The sequence below is a fragment of the Quercus suber genome, unplaced genomic scaffold, assembly GCF_002906115.3.
Source record: "Quercus suber isolate HL8 unplaced genomic scaffold, Cork oak 2.0 scaffold_25, whole genome shotgun sequence".
Classification (NCBI taxonomy): Eukaryota; Viridiplantae; Streptophyta; class Magnoliopsida; order Fagales; family Fagaceae; genus Quercus; species Quercus suber.
This window is the reverse complement of record NW_027069490.1, coordinates 724,359-743,670: the sequence shown is the minus strand read 5'-3', so window position 1 is coordinate 743,670 and position 19,312 is coordinate 724,359. Positions and strand designations below refer to the sequence as shown.

At 33.0% G+C, this 19,312-nt stretch overlaps 2 protein-coding genes and 1 long non-coding RNA gene across 3 annotated transcripts; 2 read left to right on the top strand and 1 right to left on the bottom strand.

Moving 5' to 3' along the window:
• The first annotated feature begins 6 nt into the window (after window positions 1-6).
• LOC136064951 (uncharacterized) lies at window positions 7-549 on the top strand. The gene has a single exon (XM_065767463.1). It carries the CDS (start codon window positions 7-9, stop codon window positions 547-549), a length of 543 nt encoding a protein of 180 aa, XP_065623535.1.
• An 8,281-nt stretch (window positions 550-8,830) lies between these two features.
• Window positions 8,831-14,192, top strand: LOC112024307 (uncharacterized). Its single transcript, XM_024056942.2, has 3 exons — window positions 8,831-8,993; window positions 11,029-11,381; window positions 11,701-14,192. Exons 2-3 carry the CDS (start codon window positions 11,038-11,040, stop codon window positions 14,069-14,071), a joined length of 2,715 nt encoding a protein of 904 aa, XP_023912710.1. The 5' UTR covers window positions 8,831-8,993; window positions 11,029-11,037; the 3' UTR covers window positions 14,072-14,192.
• Window positions 14,193-15,577: 1,385 nt separating this feature from the next.
• On the bottom strand, window positions 15,578-17,713 carry LOC112024316 (uncharacterized). The gene is made up of 2 exons (XR_002884117.2): window positions 17,323-17,713; window positions 15,578-16,014 (listed from the first exon to the last, which is right to left on the bottom strand). It is a non-coding gene; the product is annotated as an uncharacterized LOC112024316 (long non-coding RNA).
• Window positions 17,714-19,312: the final 1,599 nt, after the last annotated feature.

The window sequence follows — 19,312 nt, the reverse complement described above, 5'->3', positions numbered from 1 at the left end:
AACTGCATGCATTGGAAATGGAAGAATTGTCCAAGTAAGTGGAAAGGTCAATATATTGGTCATACCCGTGATCCAACGATAATTTTGGAAATTGTGGCGTCATATGACCTTTGGATATGGCATGCATTTTTTGGGTTTCTGGGGTCTCACAATGACATCAATGTCCTACGGCGGTCTTTTGTATTTTCTGAGCTTGCTGAAGGGCGTGCTCCTTTGGTTAATTACTCGATAAATAGTAATGACTATTCGATGGGGTACTATCTTACAGATGGTATATATCCATCATGGGCAACATTTGTCAAAACAATTCCAGCACCACAAGACCGTAAAAGACAACATTTTGCTTCCGCACAAGAGGCGCCCAGGAAGGATGTCGAACATGCTTTTGGAGTACTGCAAGCGCAATTTGCAATTGTGCGTGGGCCGGCATGTTTTTTCCACCTTGAAACGCTTAAGGACATTATGATGGCATGTATAATATTGCATAATATGATCGTTGAAGATGAGCGACATACTTACCTTGGAGCAAATGACTTTGATTATGATTAAATCGATAATAATGGACTTGAACCAGTGTCACATAATCCCACTTGTAACCTTATGCAGCTCATTGAACATCATAATTCCATTAGAGATAGAGGAATTCATTCTCAACTTCAAGCGGATCTCATCGAGCATCTATGGCAACTACAAGGCCAGTCGTAGGAATTTGGAATTCTAAATTTCAAAGTATTACTACTTTTATTTAATGTGAACCTTCATTGTCACTCTAAGTATTAAACTTCATTGTCACTCTATTAATAACTATTGCGTAATTTGTTTCTTCACACATCAAGTATCACTATCACCCCTTTATGTATCTTTAATCAAATCATCCAAACCCAAATCCAATCTATCAAACTTCAAAAGTAATTTAACAGAAAGTAAATTGGAGTCTCTATCTTTCTTGCAAATTGAGGCTAGAGTTGCTAATGACTGAGTCCCACAAAATGATTTTGAATTACAACTTAACCCCCAAGCCTTTATTTTAGCCAATCTAATACAAAATGATTTTAAGGATTATATTTTAAAATCCTTAAAATTGAGACAACCAAAAGCCGTATATAAGTTGACAAACCCTTAGGTAAGTTTGTTAACTCAAGTTTAGTTGTAAACTTACACTAGCTACTATCTTGATCATTGGTCATTTTTAACACTACTGCAACTATTCAACAAAGCTTATTTGCTTAGTAAATCAGTATATGTAGAAGCAAGAAGCAAGAAATATGCAGAAAAACAAAACAGTTTCTGCAGAAACAAATAATTATGCAAAAAAATAACACTATGCAAGTATAGCCACCTGTTAAGAAAGCGCAGAAAAAAAACATTATGCAAAAATAGCAGTTTCTGTTAAGAAAGTGCTATTTACATTCAAATAGCATATACAACCAATAAAATCAGCAAGTACAACCACCTTCAACAGAGATATTGCTTCATCCAAAATAGAATGACAAAAACAAAATTACAAATTAAATTGAATAATCAAGTGCTATCGTCCGTGCACAATACAAAATTTACAACATTGCATTTATTTCCTTACTTAAGTGAAGATTACAAAGATATATCTAACATGATTAGAGATTGAATAATCATATTCTCTACACAAGTAAATACTACAAAAGAGATGTTTAACATCAAATCATCTATGTCAACCATGTGATAGTATCTTTGCACTATACAAAAAAATTACTTGATTAGATATTGTTAATAATAATATTCAAATTATGATGGAAATTTAGACCTTAACCTCTCCAAGATTTCCAAACAACGTAGACGAATATATTCTTTTTGTTTAGGATCCATGGTTCTTGTATCTTTCATCATAATTTCATCTTTTGTTTTCCACTTTTCTACTTCATTCTTCTCTTCCTTGATACGAATCAACTCTTCACTCTTCTCTTCCTTGATACGAATCAGCTCTCTTCGTTCTTCGAATGTAATGCGCATTAACTCTCTTCATTCTTCTAATGCAATGCACATACTTTCCTTTTTCTCCTTATGCATTCTTTTCTTTAATTTCTCCTTTTCAGCCTTCTTGCCTATGGGTTTCTCCAAGGTTTCGCCAGTGTTCATCTCATCATTATCTTCATCTAGATTTATTGAGCTTGCAAAAGTATGACAAGATTGTGTGGCTGGTTGTCATATGTGGGCTTTTAAATTCTCTCTTATAATCAACCACTTAGCTTTATTCCTCAAAATTCTCCAACAATGTTTCAATTGAAATGCATTTTTGCAATTACTTTGATACATAGCTTTGGCATCTTCAATCTACAAAAGTAAATAATTAGAATCATAAAACTAAAAGTGTATTGATGTACAATACATATTAGATGTTGAGTCGAAATACCTTGTCATGCTCAGTTTTACCACTTTCATTCCAGTTCTCAATTTGGGCCAGGCATCCACAAAACTTGTTGGTCTCCCTTTGAATTGTTGACCACCGACTATTTAATGAATCTTTGGTGCGGTTAAATTTCTTGTCATTGTGGAAGGTGGACCAAATTCTATCCCAAAATGTTGTGTGTTTTTGGTCCGTCGATGTCACGACATATAAGCTAACATTGAGCCACACCGACACTAACTTAATGTCTTCATCTACAGTGAAGTTGATTCCCCATTGACCTCTCTTAGTAGTTGATTTTTTTTTTTTACAATGGGGGGTATAGATTGTCCCATTTCAACTTGGGGTGGAGATTGATGGACATTCACGTCTGAATGTGAAGTGGACATCAAAATACTACTGTCAAAAGACTCAAAACCATGTTCATTGTCTTGTAAAATGTCAAGAAAGAAGGGATTTTGATTTTGTGAGTCCATCACCTAATAAACATCAAAGTAATTTAGAAGCAGCACTAATAAGCAACAAAATTCTAAACAAAAAAGAAAAAGCATTGTTTAACATAGATTTAAAAGTATAACTCACTGAAAACACAAAGGTAAACAGTATGGGATCTATAATAGAGCTTCTCCAACCTTTAGAAACTAAAAGAAACCTCACGAACTATGAAGATGAACACAAGAATTTGATCAAAGAACACCAACAGTCCCCATTGACACATGATCCATCCATGTCTAAAACACTAACATTATCAATAGAACTCTCAACTCTCTAGTAAAACCCATATGCATTTGTACTTATATTAACACAGAATCAAGGAAACTCACAAGCAATACAACTACCAAAATTCATTTAACTACACAGAGTTAATCAAATTCCACAATCACAACCAAGCACCCTTATGGGCTAATTCATTGACCAATTCATGTACAAACACAAGAAAATCAAACCTCAAAGTAACAGAAATAAAAATAAAAATGAAAACCCTCACTTTCAACCACACCAACAAAACACAAAAAAGAAAACCAAAAAAACAACTACAAGCACAATCCTTCAGCTTTAAGATAAAACCCACATGGAATTCAACCTCAGAAAATAATAAGTATTCAACAGAATTCAAAAATAAACCAAAATTTAAACTGATTTCCCACAACTTATTCTCAAACGAAGAACTAAAAAAAGACTCTGATTTTATCAAATTTGGCTTGCAAAAGAGAGACAAAAAGACAAGCAATTAGCTATACTGCTTGCAACCTATAAGATTAGTCCTAGAATAAAAATAAAAAATTAAAGATTAGTCCTAGATTATAATTGCTCCATAGGCAGAGACATACTAGGCAGTTCTTTCATGGCCAAAAAACAATATATATTTCTCAAGTATATCCCAAAGAAACATCCAAAATTAATGTAAAACCTTTAACATCAAGTTGAAGTAGTTTATAACTAAGTAATAAGAGACTCTACCAAATCAGCACAGGGAAAACAATCTGAAAACTAAGTATATAACTAAGTAGTTTATAACTAAGTATATACCCTGTTCAATCAGTCCGAAAACAGGGGAGAAATAGAAATTTAATACAAGTTTAAAAAACTCCAAAATCTTCAAACACTCCCTACACACGAGGAAACTAATCCCTATTAAAAGACATAAAATTTAATCCTTACCTGAACTCTAAAATAATCAAATATAAATACACACAAAATCTGAAATACTAATAAATTCCAAAAATAAACTTTGGGTGTGCTCCGAAGAATCCCTAAAAAAAAATACCCCAAACCAGAAAAAATTTGAAACAAGAAACCCTAAAAAAAAAAATTAGTTTAGAGAAACTCCCAAGAATCTTGCTTGAAACCAAAAAGCAAAAAATCCCTAAAATCTCAATGAGAAAAACCCATACATTTTTAGAGAAATTAGCCCCAAAGTTTGTCAATGAAGAAGATGAGTCTGATAATTGATCCACCCTGCAAAACCCCCAAACCGATCACATTATTATTTCCCGTGGTGATGAGAATGAGCAAAAGTTGATAAGAAGCAGACGAAGAGAGAAGATGAGAGGAAGAGCTCAAGAATGAATCCCTAAAAAAAAATACCCCAAACCAGAAAAAATTTGAAACAAGAAACCCTAAAAAAAAAAATTAGTTTAGAGAAACTCCCAAGAATCTTGCTTGAAACCAAAAAGCAAAAAATCCCGAAAATCTCAATGAGAAAACCCATACATTTTTAGAGAAATTAGCCCCAAAGTCTGTCAATGAAGAAGATGAGTCTGACAATTGATCCACCCTACAAAACCCCCAAACCGATCACATTATTATTTCCCGTGGTGATGAGAATGAGCAAAAGTTGATAAGAAGTAGACGAAGAGAGAAGATGAGAGGAAGAGCTCAAGAATGAAACAGGGAGAGAGAAGCTGAAACCTGAGAGGCGTTGGTGTGCTCAGTGAGAGGAGAGAGAAAAAAAAAGAGCAAAAAAGAAGTTTTTATACTGTACAAAGAGAATATTATTTTAATGTATAAACGAGCTACAGTACCCGTGTAAATATACACAAGTACTGTAGCTCATGGAAATATATACACAGTTTTACACATTTTTACATCCATTGATGTGGGTGTTTTTTTGCTCAAAATGTGAAAAATTTGTACTTTTTTCTATTTTAGAAGACTTTAGATGATCTAATGGGGTTGCTCTAACAATGATAGCTCTTGTGCTTACTTTGCACCAATTCTTGATGATTCCAGATAATTCATAAACCAAATCCCATCCTTGAAGATCAGCCAATGCTTTAGGGAAGCAAAGGCCTATGCTGATGTGCTTGCTAAGAAAGGATCCCATTTTTAGCATGGTTTTGTTATTCTAGAGCCTCCGCCTATGGAGATTGCCCAACTTTTCATTAGAGACTCCTTGGGGTTATTTTGTAATCAACTTTGTTCAAACCCAGCTGCCTTGACTGCTGGGTAGTTTGTTTGTTTATATATTTTCCTTTTATGAAAAAAATAGACATCTTGTGGATGCCAAACACATAATAGTCATTAATATTTATTTGTTGAACCCTAGTGGAGAAGTAAATAAAATTTGACATTTGGTTAAGGGTTTGCATATAAAAAAAGGAAAAAAAAAAAAAAAACCTAACCTCTTTTGTCTAATCCAAAAATGCGATGTCCCTCTAATAAGAAAGAAAAAAAAAATCATATATTCCTAGCAAGATAATGCTTAAAAATAACTTATAAACATATCATACTATACCAAATAACTTAATACAGATGGATCTTCAGTTGGAAACCCAAATCAGGTTGGAGGAGTTAGGCTTTTGCGAGACAATGTTGGTGGATGGATTAACTATGATTATCTAAATAGTGTTATGGCGTGGATATGGGCTCTTAGAGATGGTCTTCTACTAGCAAAGGATTTCGAAATTTCAAACTTGATAATGGAGCTGGATGCTCAGGAATTTTTTTTTTGAGAGTTTTAACCTATGGCGTCCGCTCCTAATGATAGCTCTTTATCATTAGACCAATACACTAATCAATTTTTTTTGGTGTAAGCAAGGATTGAACCCCAGATCTCTTATACAACTATCAAAGATTTTACCAGTTGAACTAACTGAAACCCATTGCTTAGGAATAATTTTATTGTAAATAATTCATTATAACCTCTACTCACTTATTATAGGAACTTTTTAATGACCTTCTTTCATAAGCAAATTGAGCATATCTTTCGAGAAGCTAACCGTTATATAAATGTCTTATCAAATCTTGAAAACTCCAATGACTCTACTATGTTTTATTTGAAAATTCACCGTGGTGAATAAATTTGTAGTCCTCAATTGGGAGGGTGTATTTTGTAATAGACTTATGACCATTTAGTCTGTGCTATGCCTTATCCTACCCAAAAAAAAAAAAACTTAATTCATCATTTTCCTTTACTTCGTTTTTGTTACGACATATCTTCTACAAAACTTTTTTGTCAAAAAAATATAGCTAAGTAGTTGCTTTGCATGACCGATTGTCTTGCTTCTCACACACTTCACACGTAGAAGGATAACGCTAATAAAAATTACGAAAAATTAGAGCCCGTTTGATACATATGTTTAAACAACAGTTTTCAGTTCTTTTGGAAATACATGTGAGTGAAAAAAAAATGTGTAAAAATATATGTAATGTTGTTTAAAGACTGAAAATATGTATTTAAGTTTATGTACCAAATGGGTCATTAAGATCTAAAAATCATCTCACACACTTTGAATAGTCATAACTTGTCCAAAGATAATAAAAATAATACTCATCTATATCTATATTGATAAAATAATGTAAAAATGTAAACGCTAGTCCCTCCACAAGTGTTATGTGCATGTTTAGAGTTTTTTTTTTTTTAAAAAAAAGTATAAATCAATATAAACGAATTTACTTATTTTTTAATCAAAATCATTTTTTTTTTCCAGGAAGCTTTATTAGAAACTAAAATTACGCAATTATAAGAAGTGTTGGTAATTATAAGTTCTTTTAGTACAAAAGTTGGAAAAAGTAGGGAGTAACTTTTTTTTTACTAGTAATATTTAGGCGTGTGCTCCATAAATATTATTAATTTTATTATTATTTAAAAAAAAGTGTGCATCAACTCACCAACTCCAAAAAATCAACCCACCCTCTTAGAAGTATATGGTTAAATGATTAAATTTATCATATTTCAATAGTTTAAATTTTTGGGACAACCAATAATATAACACAGTATCAGACCAAGATGTTCTCAATTCGATCCATGTTTCCTTCACTTTACCTTTCATTTAAATTTTCACGTGTTAAGTCTTACCTATTAAAATGTATTTTTGACCCACATGTGTGGAGGAGTGTTAGAAGTACGTGGTTAAATGATTAAATTTACTTCATCCAAATAGCTTAAACTTTTGGGACAGTTGTTAATTTAACACACCCTAATGCCTCGGGTTGGATTTTCATGAGTTGATAGGTTGGGTTGGATCTTAAAATTTGTTTAAAGCTTGGGTTGTATTGGGAAAAATTCTAACCCAAGTAACCCAACCCAACCCACTCTATTAATAGTTAAAAAAATATGAGCATTTTAAGTTAATTTATTTGATTTATTTTGAATTTTAATACTGGATTTAAATTTGTGATTTAAATTAGGAATTGATGAGGTTCCCTATCAATATAAAAAAAAGAAAAAGAAAAAAAGAAAGTATAATTAGAGTTTTCTTCCTTTCTCTCATTATAGGTGTATCTAGTGTGATACAATACAATATAAAACAAGACAATGGAATTCAATGTAATGGATTATTTTGAGATATAGTTTAGATGAAATTGCAATCTTAAGACCAATTGTGTAACTCTAATTATTTATTAAAATTGAATAATGAGCTTGAATAGTTAAGTAAAACCAAGTTTAAACAAAACGACTCTAACCTAATGATCCAATGGAACCCAACCAGGGTAGGTTTGGTAGTCTAGATTAAACTAATTAGAACTTATCATATTTTTGGATAAAGAAACTCAATATTAAACAAAAATTCAAATTAAATTATGGTTGATATTTTAACGTGTATTGGACACTCTTTTATATACAGAATTAAGATTCAAACTCTCCCTTTGTTGTAACTTGTAAGTATTAAGTTATTAAAAAATGATATTTTAATTTGTATTTTTCATTAATTAATATTTATTAATTTGATTTTGTCGTGCATTGACTAGTGACTAGTCTATAATCTATAATTTATAATACGACTTTTGACTTTTGACTGACTTTATAATATTTTATCACATAAATTTTTATGTCTCACAATTTTACATGTCAAATTCTAATATATATTTTTGAATCGGACTTAAATTCTATTCTAGATTTAAACCCCCAATTAAATAATAGAACAAATAGTTCAATATACAAATGCAATCATAATAAAAATCTATTAATAATTATTATAATATTATATTATCTCGAATATTTTCATCATCTAACAAAACCATTATCATAAGTGTCATAATTATTGAATTTCATATACAAACATAATCAAAATAAATTTCTATTAATAATTATCACAATTATCAAGTTTCATGTTTTTTTTATTAAAGAAACTATTAAATTTGATATTTTATATACAAAATAAAAAAAGAGAATATTTTTTTAGATAAAGAAAAAAAATCTAGGACTACACATTTTTGTGTCACAATTTTAATATAACAGGTTGTAAATGGTAGAAAAAAGTAATAAATAAATATAAAAGTAATAGATAGTCATTATAATCAGCCATATAAGATAATTATGAATAAATGTGTGTAGTAAAAGGTGTAGTCCTATAATTACTCGTAAATCATATTTTATTTTCTCTTGCATTATTGATTGGTAAAAGTAAAACCTTTATTCCCATCCATCTATAGTTTATCCCTCTCTCTTCTTAGTTCTCTATAAGGTTTATCCTATTTACTTTAAATTCCAAAAGAGCCCCTAATATCAAATTTCTGTTCCAACACTAGCCCCATCTTTTACACTTACTTTTCCAACACACCCTTGCCCTTCGATCCTCGTACCTTTTCACTCTTTTTCTCTAATTTCCGAAAAGCCCCAAATTCTAGGGTTTCCATCAACCTCAAAGTCCCTGCAACACCATTTCTGGTATTTCTTCTTCTCTTAAATTAGGATTTTAATTTAATATTAATATATATTTCCCAATATTTTACTTTTATTTTTATTATTTTTTGTTTAGTTATTAATACCTGTAATGATATTCTTCTTCATGGGTTTAATCCATTTTGCAAAAAAAATTATAATGTGGTTCTGTTCTGTAATTCAATATCATGAATTTGATGGACTGAAAATTCATGGGTTTTAGAAAAAAAAGGGTCTTCCTTTGATTGCTGGTTGGATGATCATAGCCTTTGGATTGGTTGACTTTGTTGCTGAGCTTATTTAAGTTGATCACCTATGAAAATTAAGGTTACCCAGTTCCTTTTTTGGCATAATTTTGACATGGATATGATTTAGAGTGATAAAAAGACATGGGGTTTTGTTGTAACTTTAGTACTGTAGCATGATGTATTTGTGCTTTGGATTGGTGGTGCAGTGTTTTAGAAATGGGGCTATGCAATCTGAGTTTGTTTGGTTGGCAGTGTTTGTCATGGTATTGCTTTTGATTGGGTTATTAGATGATAAGCTGAATTGGGTTTCACATTTTTTATGTGTAACCTTCCCAGAAAAAAAACAGAAGGGATGCTTATCATGCTTTTCAATATTAACATGATATTTTTTCTGATGACTTGTAGTGAGGAAAGGAAATTATAAGAATTTAGTGTAGTTTGCCCATGTATACCCCTCGGAGCATTGCATAGTATGATGTTAGCATGTTAAGGTATCAAGCCATAAAAAAAAAAAAAAAAAAAAAAGGTTCTAATCTTGTTTACCTTTATATTGTGCTTTACTTAAGATTAACAAACATAAATGTCTAGGAAGTAGGAAAATGGTGTCAATGATATTTGGTAGTTTACTTTGATCACCGAAATACTGGATTATGTAGATGTTGTTTAATGGAAAATTTGTCCAGTGTGAAATTACATTTGGCCTCTCACTACATATTTACAATGCATCTTCGTAATAAATTATTTGAGTGTTATGTAGTATAAAAAAAAGATAAAAGATAAAAGAAAAAAACAGTAATTTGAGTGTCAAATATTACCCAGTCGTTATTGAATTTCTCCTTGCCCTTCTAAAATCCACTTTAATGATTAATTTGGCTGTTGTAATGATGTGTTTGGTTAATTAGTTTTCCTCTTACATTGGGCTGGTGTCTTGATTCTAGATATACGGTAATTTGCTGTGCCTGTCATTACCATTTAGTTGGTTTGACAGATTTTTTGTCAATTGAAAATAATTATGACTCTGTTACCAATAGATTGTGGTGATTTGCAGTAAGCCTTTATTAGTTGGCCGGTGCTTTCACTCATTTATATTTTTATTGGTAAGTTACTCATGCACCTAGTGTATTATGAACCCATGACCTCACCCTTCATTCATTCTCATGGGAGAAGGAAATGCCATTTGAGCTAAGAGTTCATTGGTCTGCTTTCACGTAATAGATCCTGATATATCAGCGTTAAGGTTAATAATGTTGTTGTTTTATGTGGAGAACTGTTTATATAATTATTTGCATTCTGTGGCAGTTTCATCAATTCAATAGCCTATACACTTCCAATAAAGCATTACCCATCTGGATTTTGGATGTCCCGTAGAAAGTGCATTATTCCATTATCCATTCTGTTTTATTATAAATTGAAATGTATTTCACTTAATAAAAAAAATTAAAATGTATTTTGTTCTCCGAATTTAAAGTAAACTTTTTTTTTTTTTTTTGGTTCCCCTTCTATACACTTTTCTAAAAAGAGCATTATAATTAATAATGAATGAATATTCTGCACAGTTTGGTCATGCGTTCATATTTCAGTCAACTTATGAATTTATAGATATTCTAGACAAAATGAACAAATTCAATTTCGTTGGAACATTCTTGCAAATGAAAACTTATTGATGCATTTTATAACCACCAGTGTTTATATGCATGATGGGCCTTTATATACATGGTCATTATTACCATCACCAAGCACCATAAAGACAAGTTTTTAACTTATTTTTTTTCTTTTTCATTTTAAAACTGAAGTTCATTGCAATGGCAAGGGGAAAGCTTATATTAATTTGCCAATCTGGTGGTGAGTTTGTCACAAATGAGGATGGATCAATGTCATATACTGGAGGAGAAGCACATGCAGTAGATATCAATCGTGAAACCTTATTTGATGATCTGAAATTAAAATTAGCTGAAATGTGGAATTTGGAATATAAATCTCTATCCATCAAGTATTTTCTCCCTGGAAACAAGCAAACTCTAATCACTTTATCTAATGACAAAGACCTCAAAAGGATGTATGACTTTCATGGGAGTTCAGTAACTGCTGATGTTTTTGCCATGGGGAGAACAGGTTTTGATCGTGAAGCCTTGAACAATGGTAACAGGTACTTCTTTCTTTCTCCCCACCCCTCTCTTTTTTTCCATATATTCTGCTTTGTTTGTTCTCTCCTGTTTGTACAAGCAGGGTTGCTCGACGTTTCTTTCTTTTTGAATTATTATTGTGAAAGATTAAATTTTGATTCTTTGTTTTATAATCTCTGCCCAACTAGTTCTGGAGAATACTAAAATCCTGTTGCTTTTTAATAAAATGATGGCAATGACTTCCTGTACTTTATATGGTGAATAGTAACTGATAATAGGTTGGTCATTGAGGTAAATTTGCAAGTTTTGCTTGCATTGAATCACATTAGTCATCCCTTGCAGGGCATGTGGGATAAAACTAGCTGAAACTGTAACCCCTATTGCTGCCTGTACTACCTCTGCAGCTGCATGTCATGCTGCTACTGCTACCCCTATGGCAACATATACAACTGCAGCACCCACTAATGCTAATTCCTCCACGAGTCCTGAAGCTATCACCCCACTTGCTGCAGTCCCTCTTCCTGGAGGAACACCTGCTGATTCTGTTAGATCTGTCAAAGCAACTGCAAAAAGTCCTACTGGAGCGATCATTAATTCAAACCTTTCTTCTGCCTATACTGCCACTGAGAATCTGGATGCTAATTCTAGTCCTTCTGGTTCCGTTGCTGTTGCCATTGATGCAACTGCCCATGACCCAACCATAATTGACATGTGCTCTACACCCGCTGATACTGTTAAGAAACGTAGGCGAACTGCATCCTGGAAAATTGGTGCAAATGGTCCTGCCATTGTCGCTGTCACTGACTATGTTGAGGAAAAAAGGAAAATTACCTCTAGAAAAAAGAATATCCAAAATCTCAGTGTTGCAATAGTAGCTGATGATTTGAAGCAACAAGGAGATATAGTAGCCTGTGAAGATGATTCCAACAGTTCACTTTTTCTTGCTAGTTCAAATGATGTTCCACCAGACAAACTAGTTGAATCTTGGAAAGCTGGTATCGTTGGTGTAGGTCAGGAGTTCAAAGGTGTGAAGGAATTTCGTGATGCACTGCAAAAATATGCTATTGCACATCGTTTTATGTACAGGTTGAAGAAGAATGATACTAATCGTGCAAGTGGCATATGTGCAGCACAAGGCTGTTCTTGGAGGATTCATGCATCCTGGGACTCATCTTCACAATCATTCAGGATAAAAAAGATGAATAAATCACATACATGTGGAGGGGAGTCGTGGAAGTCAGCTCATCCATCAAAGAATTGGTTGGTGAGTATCATTAAGGACAAATTACGAGATAACCCACATCACAAACCAAAGGAAATCGCTAACAGCATTCTTAAGGACTTTGGAATTGAGCTGAATTATACTCAAGTATGGCGCGGAATTGAGGATGCCAGGGAGCAACTTCTGGGTTCGTATAAAGAGGCATATAATCAGTTGCCTGAGCTTTGTGAGAAGATGGTGGAGGCAAATGCTGGTAGTTTTGTTAAGCTTTGCACTGCAGAAGATAAAAGATTTCAGCGTCTTTTTATATCCTTTCATGCCTCAATATATGGTTTTGAGAATGGTTGTCGCCCCCTTCTTTTCCTTGACACTACATCTTTAAAATCAAAGTACCATGAGATTCTGTTGACAGCTACTGCGTTGGATGGGGATGATGGTATTTTCCCTGTTGCATTTGCTATAGTAGATTCCGAAAATGATGATAATTGGCAGTGGTTTTTGGAGCAGTTGAGATCTGCAATATCAACTTCACGATCCATAACTTTTGTCTCTGACAGAGAGAAGGGTTTAAAGAAGGTAGTACTTGCAGTATTTCACGATGCTGTTTATGGTTACTCAATTTACCACCTTATGGAAAACTTCAAGAAAAACTTGAAAGGCCCATTTCATGGAGATGGAAGGGGTTCTTTGCCTGGTACCTTTGTTGCTGCTGCCCAAGCAGTCCGACTTGATGGTTTTAGAATGTGTACTGAGCAAATTAAACGGGTTTCTTCAAAAGCATATCATTGGGTCATGCAAATTGAGCCAGAATATTGGACGAATGCAGTATTTAAAGGTGAGCGCTATAATCATATTACAGTAAATGTTGCTGAGTTATTTACCAACTGGATAGACGAAGTGCGGGAGTTACCAATAATACAGAAGATAGAAGTGCTAAGGAGCAAGATGATGGAGTTGCTTCATACTCGTCAAATTGAAGCAAGTAGGTGGTCTACAAAACTTACTCCATCCAAGGAGGAAAAATTACATGAAAAAACTCCTAAAGCAAATGGCCTTAAAGTCTTAATCTCATCTGATACCCTATTTGAGGTTCACGATGATTTAATTAATGTTGTGGATATTGATAAATGGGAGTGTAGTTGTCTAGGATGGAAAGCAACCGGGCTACCTTGCCACCATGCTATTGCTGTCTTTAATTCTACAGGTAGGAATGTGTATGATTATTGTTCAGGGCGCTTCACAGCTGACAGCTTCCGTCTAACTTATTCTGAATCCATAAACCCTGTATCTGCTATTCTCAAGCCTTTGAGTGATGGAAAAACTGCCTTAGATTCTCCGCAAGTACTTCCTCCTTGCACCTCCCGGCCGCCAAGCCAACATAGAGAGCCAACCAGTACCAAACCTGAGGGAGAGTCCAACAAAAGGCCAGTTTCTTGCACTAGATGCAAGGAACTGGGACATAATAAATCTACATGCAAGGCAGACTTATAGTTCTTGTGTACTTCCTTTGGTAGGTATGACACTGTACATTGGTAATAATGTCATTACTGTTTTCTAACATTGTCTCAAGCCAGTCTGTTTGATCATCGATAGTTTCTTATGTTCTTAGTTTTGCCCTGTTCCAAAACCCATTTGCTGATTTTTTTTTTTTTTGACTAGTCAAGTAGTGTCTTTGTGGTATATTTAGGGAAAATGATCTACTTACACCTATTTTGGATTTTGATTCTAATCAATAATTTATGAAAAGGATGATGAATTTCTTTAATATTGATTATACTTCTAGTGTATCCACGGATTGCATTGTCACTGGAACATGCTATAAAATTTGACATTTTTCAAGGCAGGAAAGCTATAGAGATACTTACGTCCCATACCATACTCATTTGGAATGTCGGCCTCTCGGCCCTGCTTGTTTTGCGATTCTATTTTATCTATTTGATCCGAGTTAATAAAAAAGAACAGATTGTAATCTTTTATGGCCTGTTTGGAAGTTTAGAGAGGGAGAAGAGTAGATGAGAGTAGATGAGAGTAGAGGGGAGGAGAGTAGTGGGGAGAAGAGCAGAGGGGAATGATTATCCTTCACTTTGTTTGGATGTTTTTAAAATTAGTAAGGGGAAATGGAGTAATTAACATTTTCTCTTGTTTGGATGTTTTAAAAATTAGGACGGAGGAGATGAAATGATTTAAATAGACAAATTTATTCCTATTTGAAAATGGACTTACAACATTGGTCTATGATTAATTTGTTAGATTAAATAATTATGATTATAGCATGCAATATTTTTTTTGACAAATTCTTTTTCTAATGTGAATTAAATAATCCCCCTCCAAAAAAAAAATGTGAATTAAATAATCAACATTTGTCTATGATTAAATATTTTTTTGCTTTATTATTATACTAAAAAAAACTATCCTTAATTGATAATAATTAAAATAAGAAAAAAATGTTTGGTTTGTTTGTTTACTGAAAAGATCAACAAAATATTGAAGTTTGAGTGTTTCTTTTGTTTATTATTATTATTTTTAATATTTTTTATTTTTATTTTGCTTACTACGTGAATTTTATTTTTTGAAGATTCGGAGAAGAATTGAGAACCAAAAAAACAAAAAAGTTAGAGAGAGTGACTCTATGAATTAACTCAAAAAAATATGATTCTATTATGTAATTTAAATTCAAGTGTTTTTACCCACTTATCATTTAGAAAAGAAAGTAACTCAAAATTCTCAAGAGAATATCCCTGCTAAATACTGAGCAATAGCACACAAATTTCAATCAAGACAAATAACAATAATCTCTCCAAAAAATGCAGGATTTCACACACTGAAACATTTTTTTTCATAACCGTACTTATCCGTTTAAGAACCAATGCCACTTTGAATCATGACACGAGATACTGGGATTTGCCAAACATAGAGCCCTTTGAGAATGCCTTGTCCATCTAATTAATAAAGCAAAAAATATATATATATATATATTAATAGAATAGGGTCTAAAACTTTCAAATAAAAATATCAAGATTCAAGTGGTCCAACAACTAAGGCAAGTCCAGACTAGGCCAAAAAAAGAGAGCCTAATCATTTACAAACAAGAGTAAACCATGGGCTGAAATTCCTATACAATAACAAGACAATTTAAACTAGCACCTTAGTATTGAACAACTAGGGACATAACCTAAAAATAAACAATAAACACAAGCTGTACAATAACAAGCAATTTAAACTAGCACCTATACCAGTAAACAGTAAACAGTATTGTTATCAGTAAACAGTAAACAATATTGTTACAATAAGCTATGACCATATCTGTAATTGCCAACAGACTTGTTTCAGAAAGCAAAACTAAAGATAAAACACAAGCTGGCACCAAAGAAAAATTAATCCTAGCTACCCTCACTTGTTGGAATGAGACCAAGACATACATGATCAGCAACACCCTGCATGCAGAAAATCAAAAGGAATCAATCAGAGCAGTCCATCTTCTTGTAAATTAATGCATGTTTTCATGATAAACTTTTCCTTTTGGACCAGTGTAAAATATTAGCCATTGCAACACATGCTTTCACAAAAATAGGACAATAAAACAGCAACCTAGGATATCAAACTACAAAGTAGACCCAAAAAGCAGTGCACAAGTACTACCACTCTTAAGTTGCATTGACATTTTCAGAAGCAAAATGTACATGTCCCAAAAAATTAGTTAAACCTATTCATATCAACCCAACTGGAATCACAACTTTAGTTACCACCTAACATAGCATGACAAAATTATAGGATCTCTATACCATTAGAAACAGAACCACCCTATACTCCAATACACACTATCACAACACATCGAAACATATAAACCTTAAACCATTGTTTTTTGGGTAAATAGAAGGCAGTCATCTATAATACTATTGTTCAAACAGGATTGAGCTATTTTCTTTTAATATTACTTTAGCAATTAAAAATTCCAACAAAATATAAACAACCTAGAAAATCTTTAATAGATTCAAAGCCTCTAAGTTACTTAAACCATCTGTTTCAATCGGTTTGCTTAAGCTGATTTCAAATCAAATATTTTCAACAAAACAATATAATGATATCCAAACAGGAAAAAATCATCAGATTCAAGCTAAACCAGCATATGGGTAAGCATAATAACATCATATAAACAACAACCAAAAAAAAAAAAAAAAAACTCCTTTATTATTTTCTCAACAACCAAACAACAGAGAAAAAAGAAAGCAAACACGATTTCAAGCTAAAAGCTAACAGTTTTCTCAAAGCCCAAATGCCAAAAATATAAATCAGATCCATTTTCTAGTTCAAAATTGAACATCACAAAGCTGAGAGAGTATCATTTTGGTTGGGGCTTAGGAGGAGCCAAATCAGAAACCCATTCACAAAAAAACAAGAAATTACCTAAATTAGAAACCCATTCACAAAAAACAAGAAATTACCCAATAAAAATAAACAAGAAACATGGATCCATATATAGCTACAATATACAAATTTATGCAAGTTTACAATCTAGATTCACTCAAGCACTTTATCAAACATGTTATGAGCAATATTTTGAAACTTTAAAATTTAAGAAATAAAAAGCGATCAGATCTGAAACCCACCCACAAACAATATGTTATTACCCCATAAAATCACAATTAATAAGAAATTACCCAATAAAATCACAATTTTAAGAACATAGTTATTTGATCCAACTCAAAAGAAACCCATGAAACAAAAAGAAAAATAGAGTTTACCTTTGAAAGAAAAACCCAGGCGTGAAAGACGATTGATTGTGAAGAAGTTGTGTGAGAGAGAGACAGTGTGAAGTGTGGAAGAAATCGTGTGAGAGAGAGGTAGAGGAGTCTTCAAGGCTGAGAGAGTTGAGAGAAATTGGAGACTGAAGAGAGAAATAACGTGAATAATAACATGAATTTATTTTATATAATCGGTTTGTAATTTTGTTAATTTAGAAAGGGTAAATTGGAGAATTCATTTGGTTAATAATTTATCTACTCTACTCTCCCTCCAAATCTCTCCAATTTTGGAGAATTAAAAATGAGGGGTTAGAGGTAGTTGAAACCCTTCCCCCTCCTTCCTTAAAAAACTTCCAAATAAGGTAATTGAATTACTCTCCCTCCCTATACTTTACTCTCCCTCCTTTTCAAAAATCCAAACTGACCATTAGTATTATACATATTACAGGTTATTAACCTTTAATTTCAACTTTTTATTTTTAGTCAAGTTACACAATCCAACTTGAATAAATTGAGTTGTAGAGACACTTTGCCAAGCACTTTGTTACAATTTGTACATTTGTCAACTTGTGATCGGATTACATTATTTATACATGGGACCACCACTAGTGTTCGTGAAAATTAATCTATTTGTCATTAGATACACATACTAGTTGTGACAAAGTGTGCAAGAATGTGTCTCCAGACTTTTTAGAGTAAACTTATGTCTTAACTCTCAAAAAGTGAATTTATGGAGCTACATTTCGTTTTCCATATGAAGTGAATTCCTTTGGGCCTTTGGCAATTAACAAGTCAAATGCTAAATAAATCCTTTGAGTATTTGGGTTAGGTTGCCAAATCCTGGGACTGGACTACTTCCTCCTTGGGATCTAGTCAATCAACTAACACCTCAATTTACTTATCTTTCACTCTCTCTCTCTCTCTCTCTCAAAAGAAGAAAAAAGGCAAAAATCTAAAATTGACCTTCTAACTTTCAACATTTTTCATTTCAGTCTTTTAACTTTTAGTTTTGTCATTTCAAGCATTTAACTTTCAATTGTTGTCAATTCGGTATTTTGTTAACCAACTGTTAAGTGTCTCCGTTAAATGAGCAAAACGAAGCCGTTTTTGTATTTTTTTTTTCGAAATTAAAAGAAATTAAGAAAAATATTATTAAAAAAAAAACACACACACACACACACATTTAGGGGAACAACTTACCTGAAATCAAAACACATATTGTGTTATTTTGCTCACAAAGCTAAACAGCATAGTTTTAAAAATTGGATCGGACCGGCTGGTCTGACCGGTTCAATAGGGAACGGCCTCCAATCCGGTCCGGTTATGCTAAAAAATCGAAAATGAGCTTAAAACCGGTAAATAGTGAAAACCGGTCGGTTTAACCGTAAAACTGGAAACCGGCCTGGTCGACCCGGTTAATGACCGATTGAGAGTTTTTTTTTCTTTTCCCCTAAAACTACGTCGTTTTGGTCTCCTAAAATCTAACCCTAAGCCTAATCTGATCACTCTCTCATCTTAGTTCATCACTCTGCCTCACTCACCCTTCGGCCCTCACTCTTTCACTCACCTCAAGCTCTCAACTCAACTTAAGATCATCTCTCTGCCTCACTCTGTTTTCTGCCTCACCCCTCACTCTCTCACTCACCTCTTTGCCTCACCCTCATGCACAGCGGCACGTACAGCAGCACGCAGCCATGCACAACGCCGCAGCCACGCACCTCGGTTGGGGGTCTTTTTTTGTTGTTGTTGTTCTTTTTTCCTTGTTGGTTGGTCTTGCCCTCACCCTTTGAGCTTTACTCTCTGCTAATCAGGTTTCAGGTAATGTTCTTTTCTTTTCTTTTTTTCTTTTCATTTTCTCGATTTTTTTTTTCCATTTCTCTCGGCTTCATCAGGTAATAATTAGTATTCTTTTCTTTTTTATGATTTTTTTTGATTATTTGATTTTGATTTTGATCACTTGATTTTGATTTTGATCATTTTCTCGGTTCTG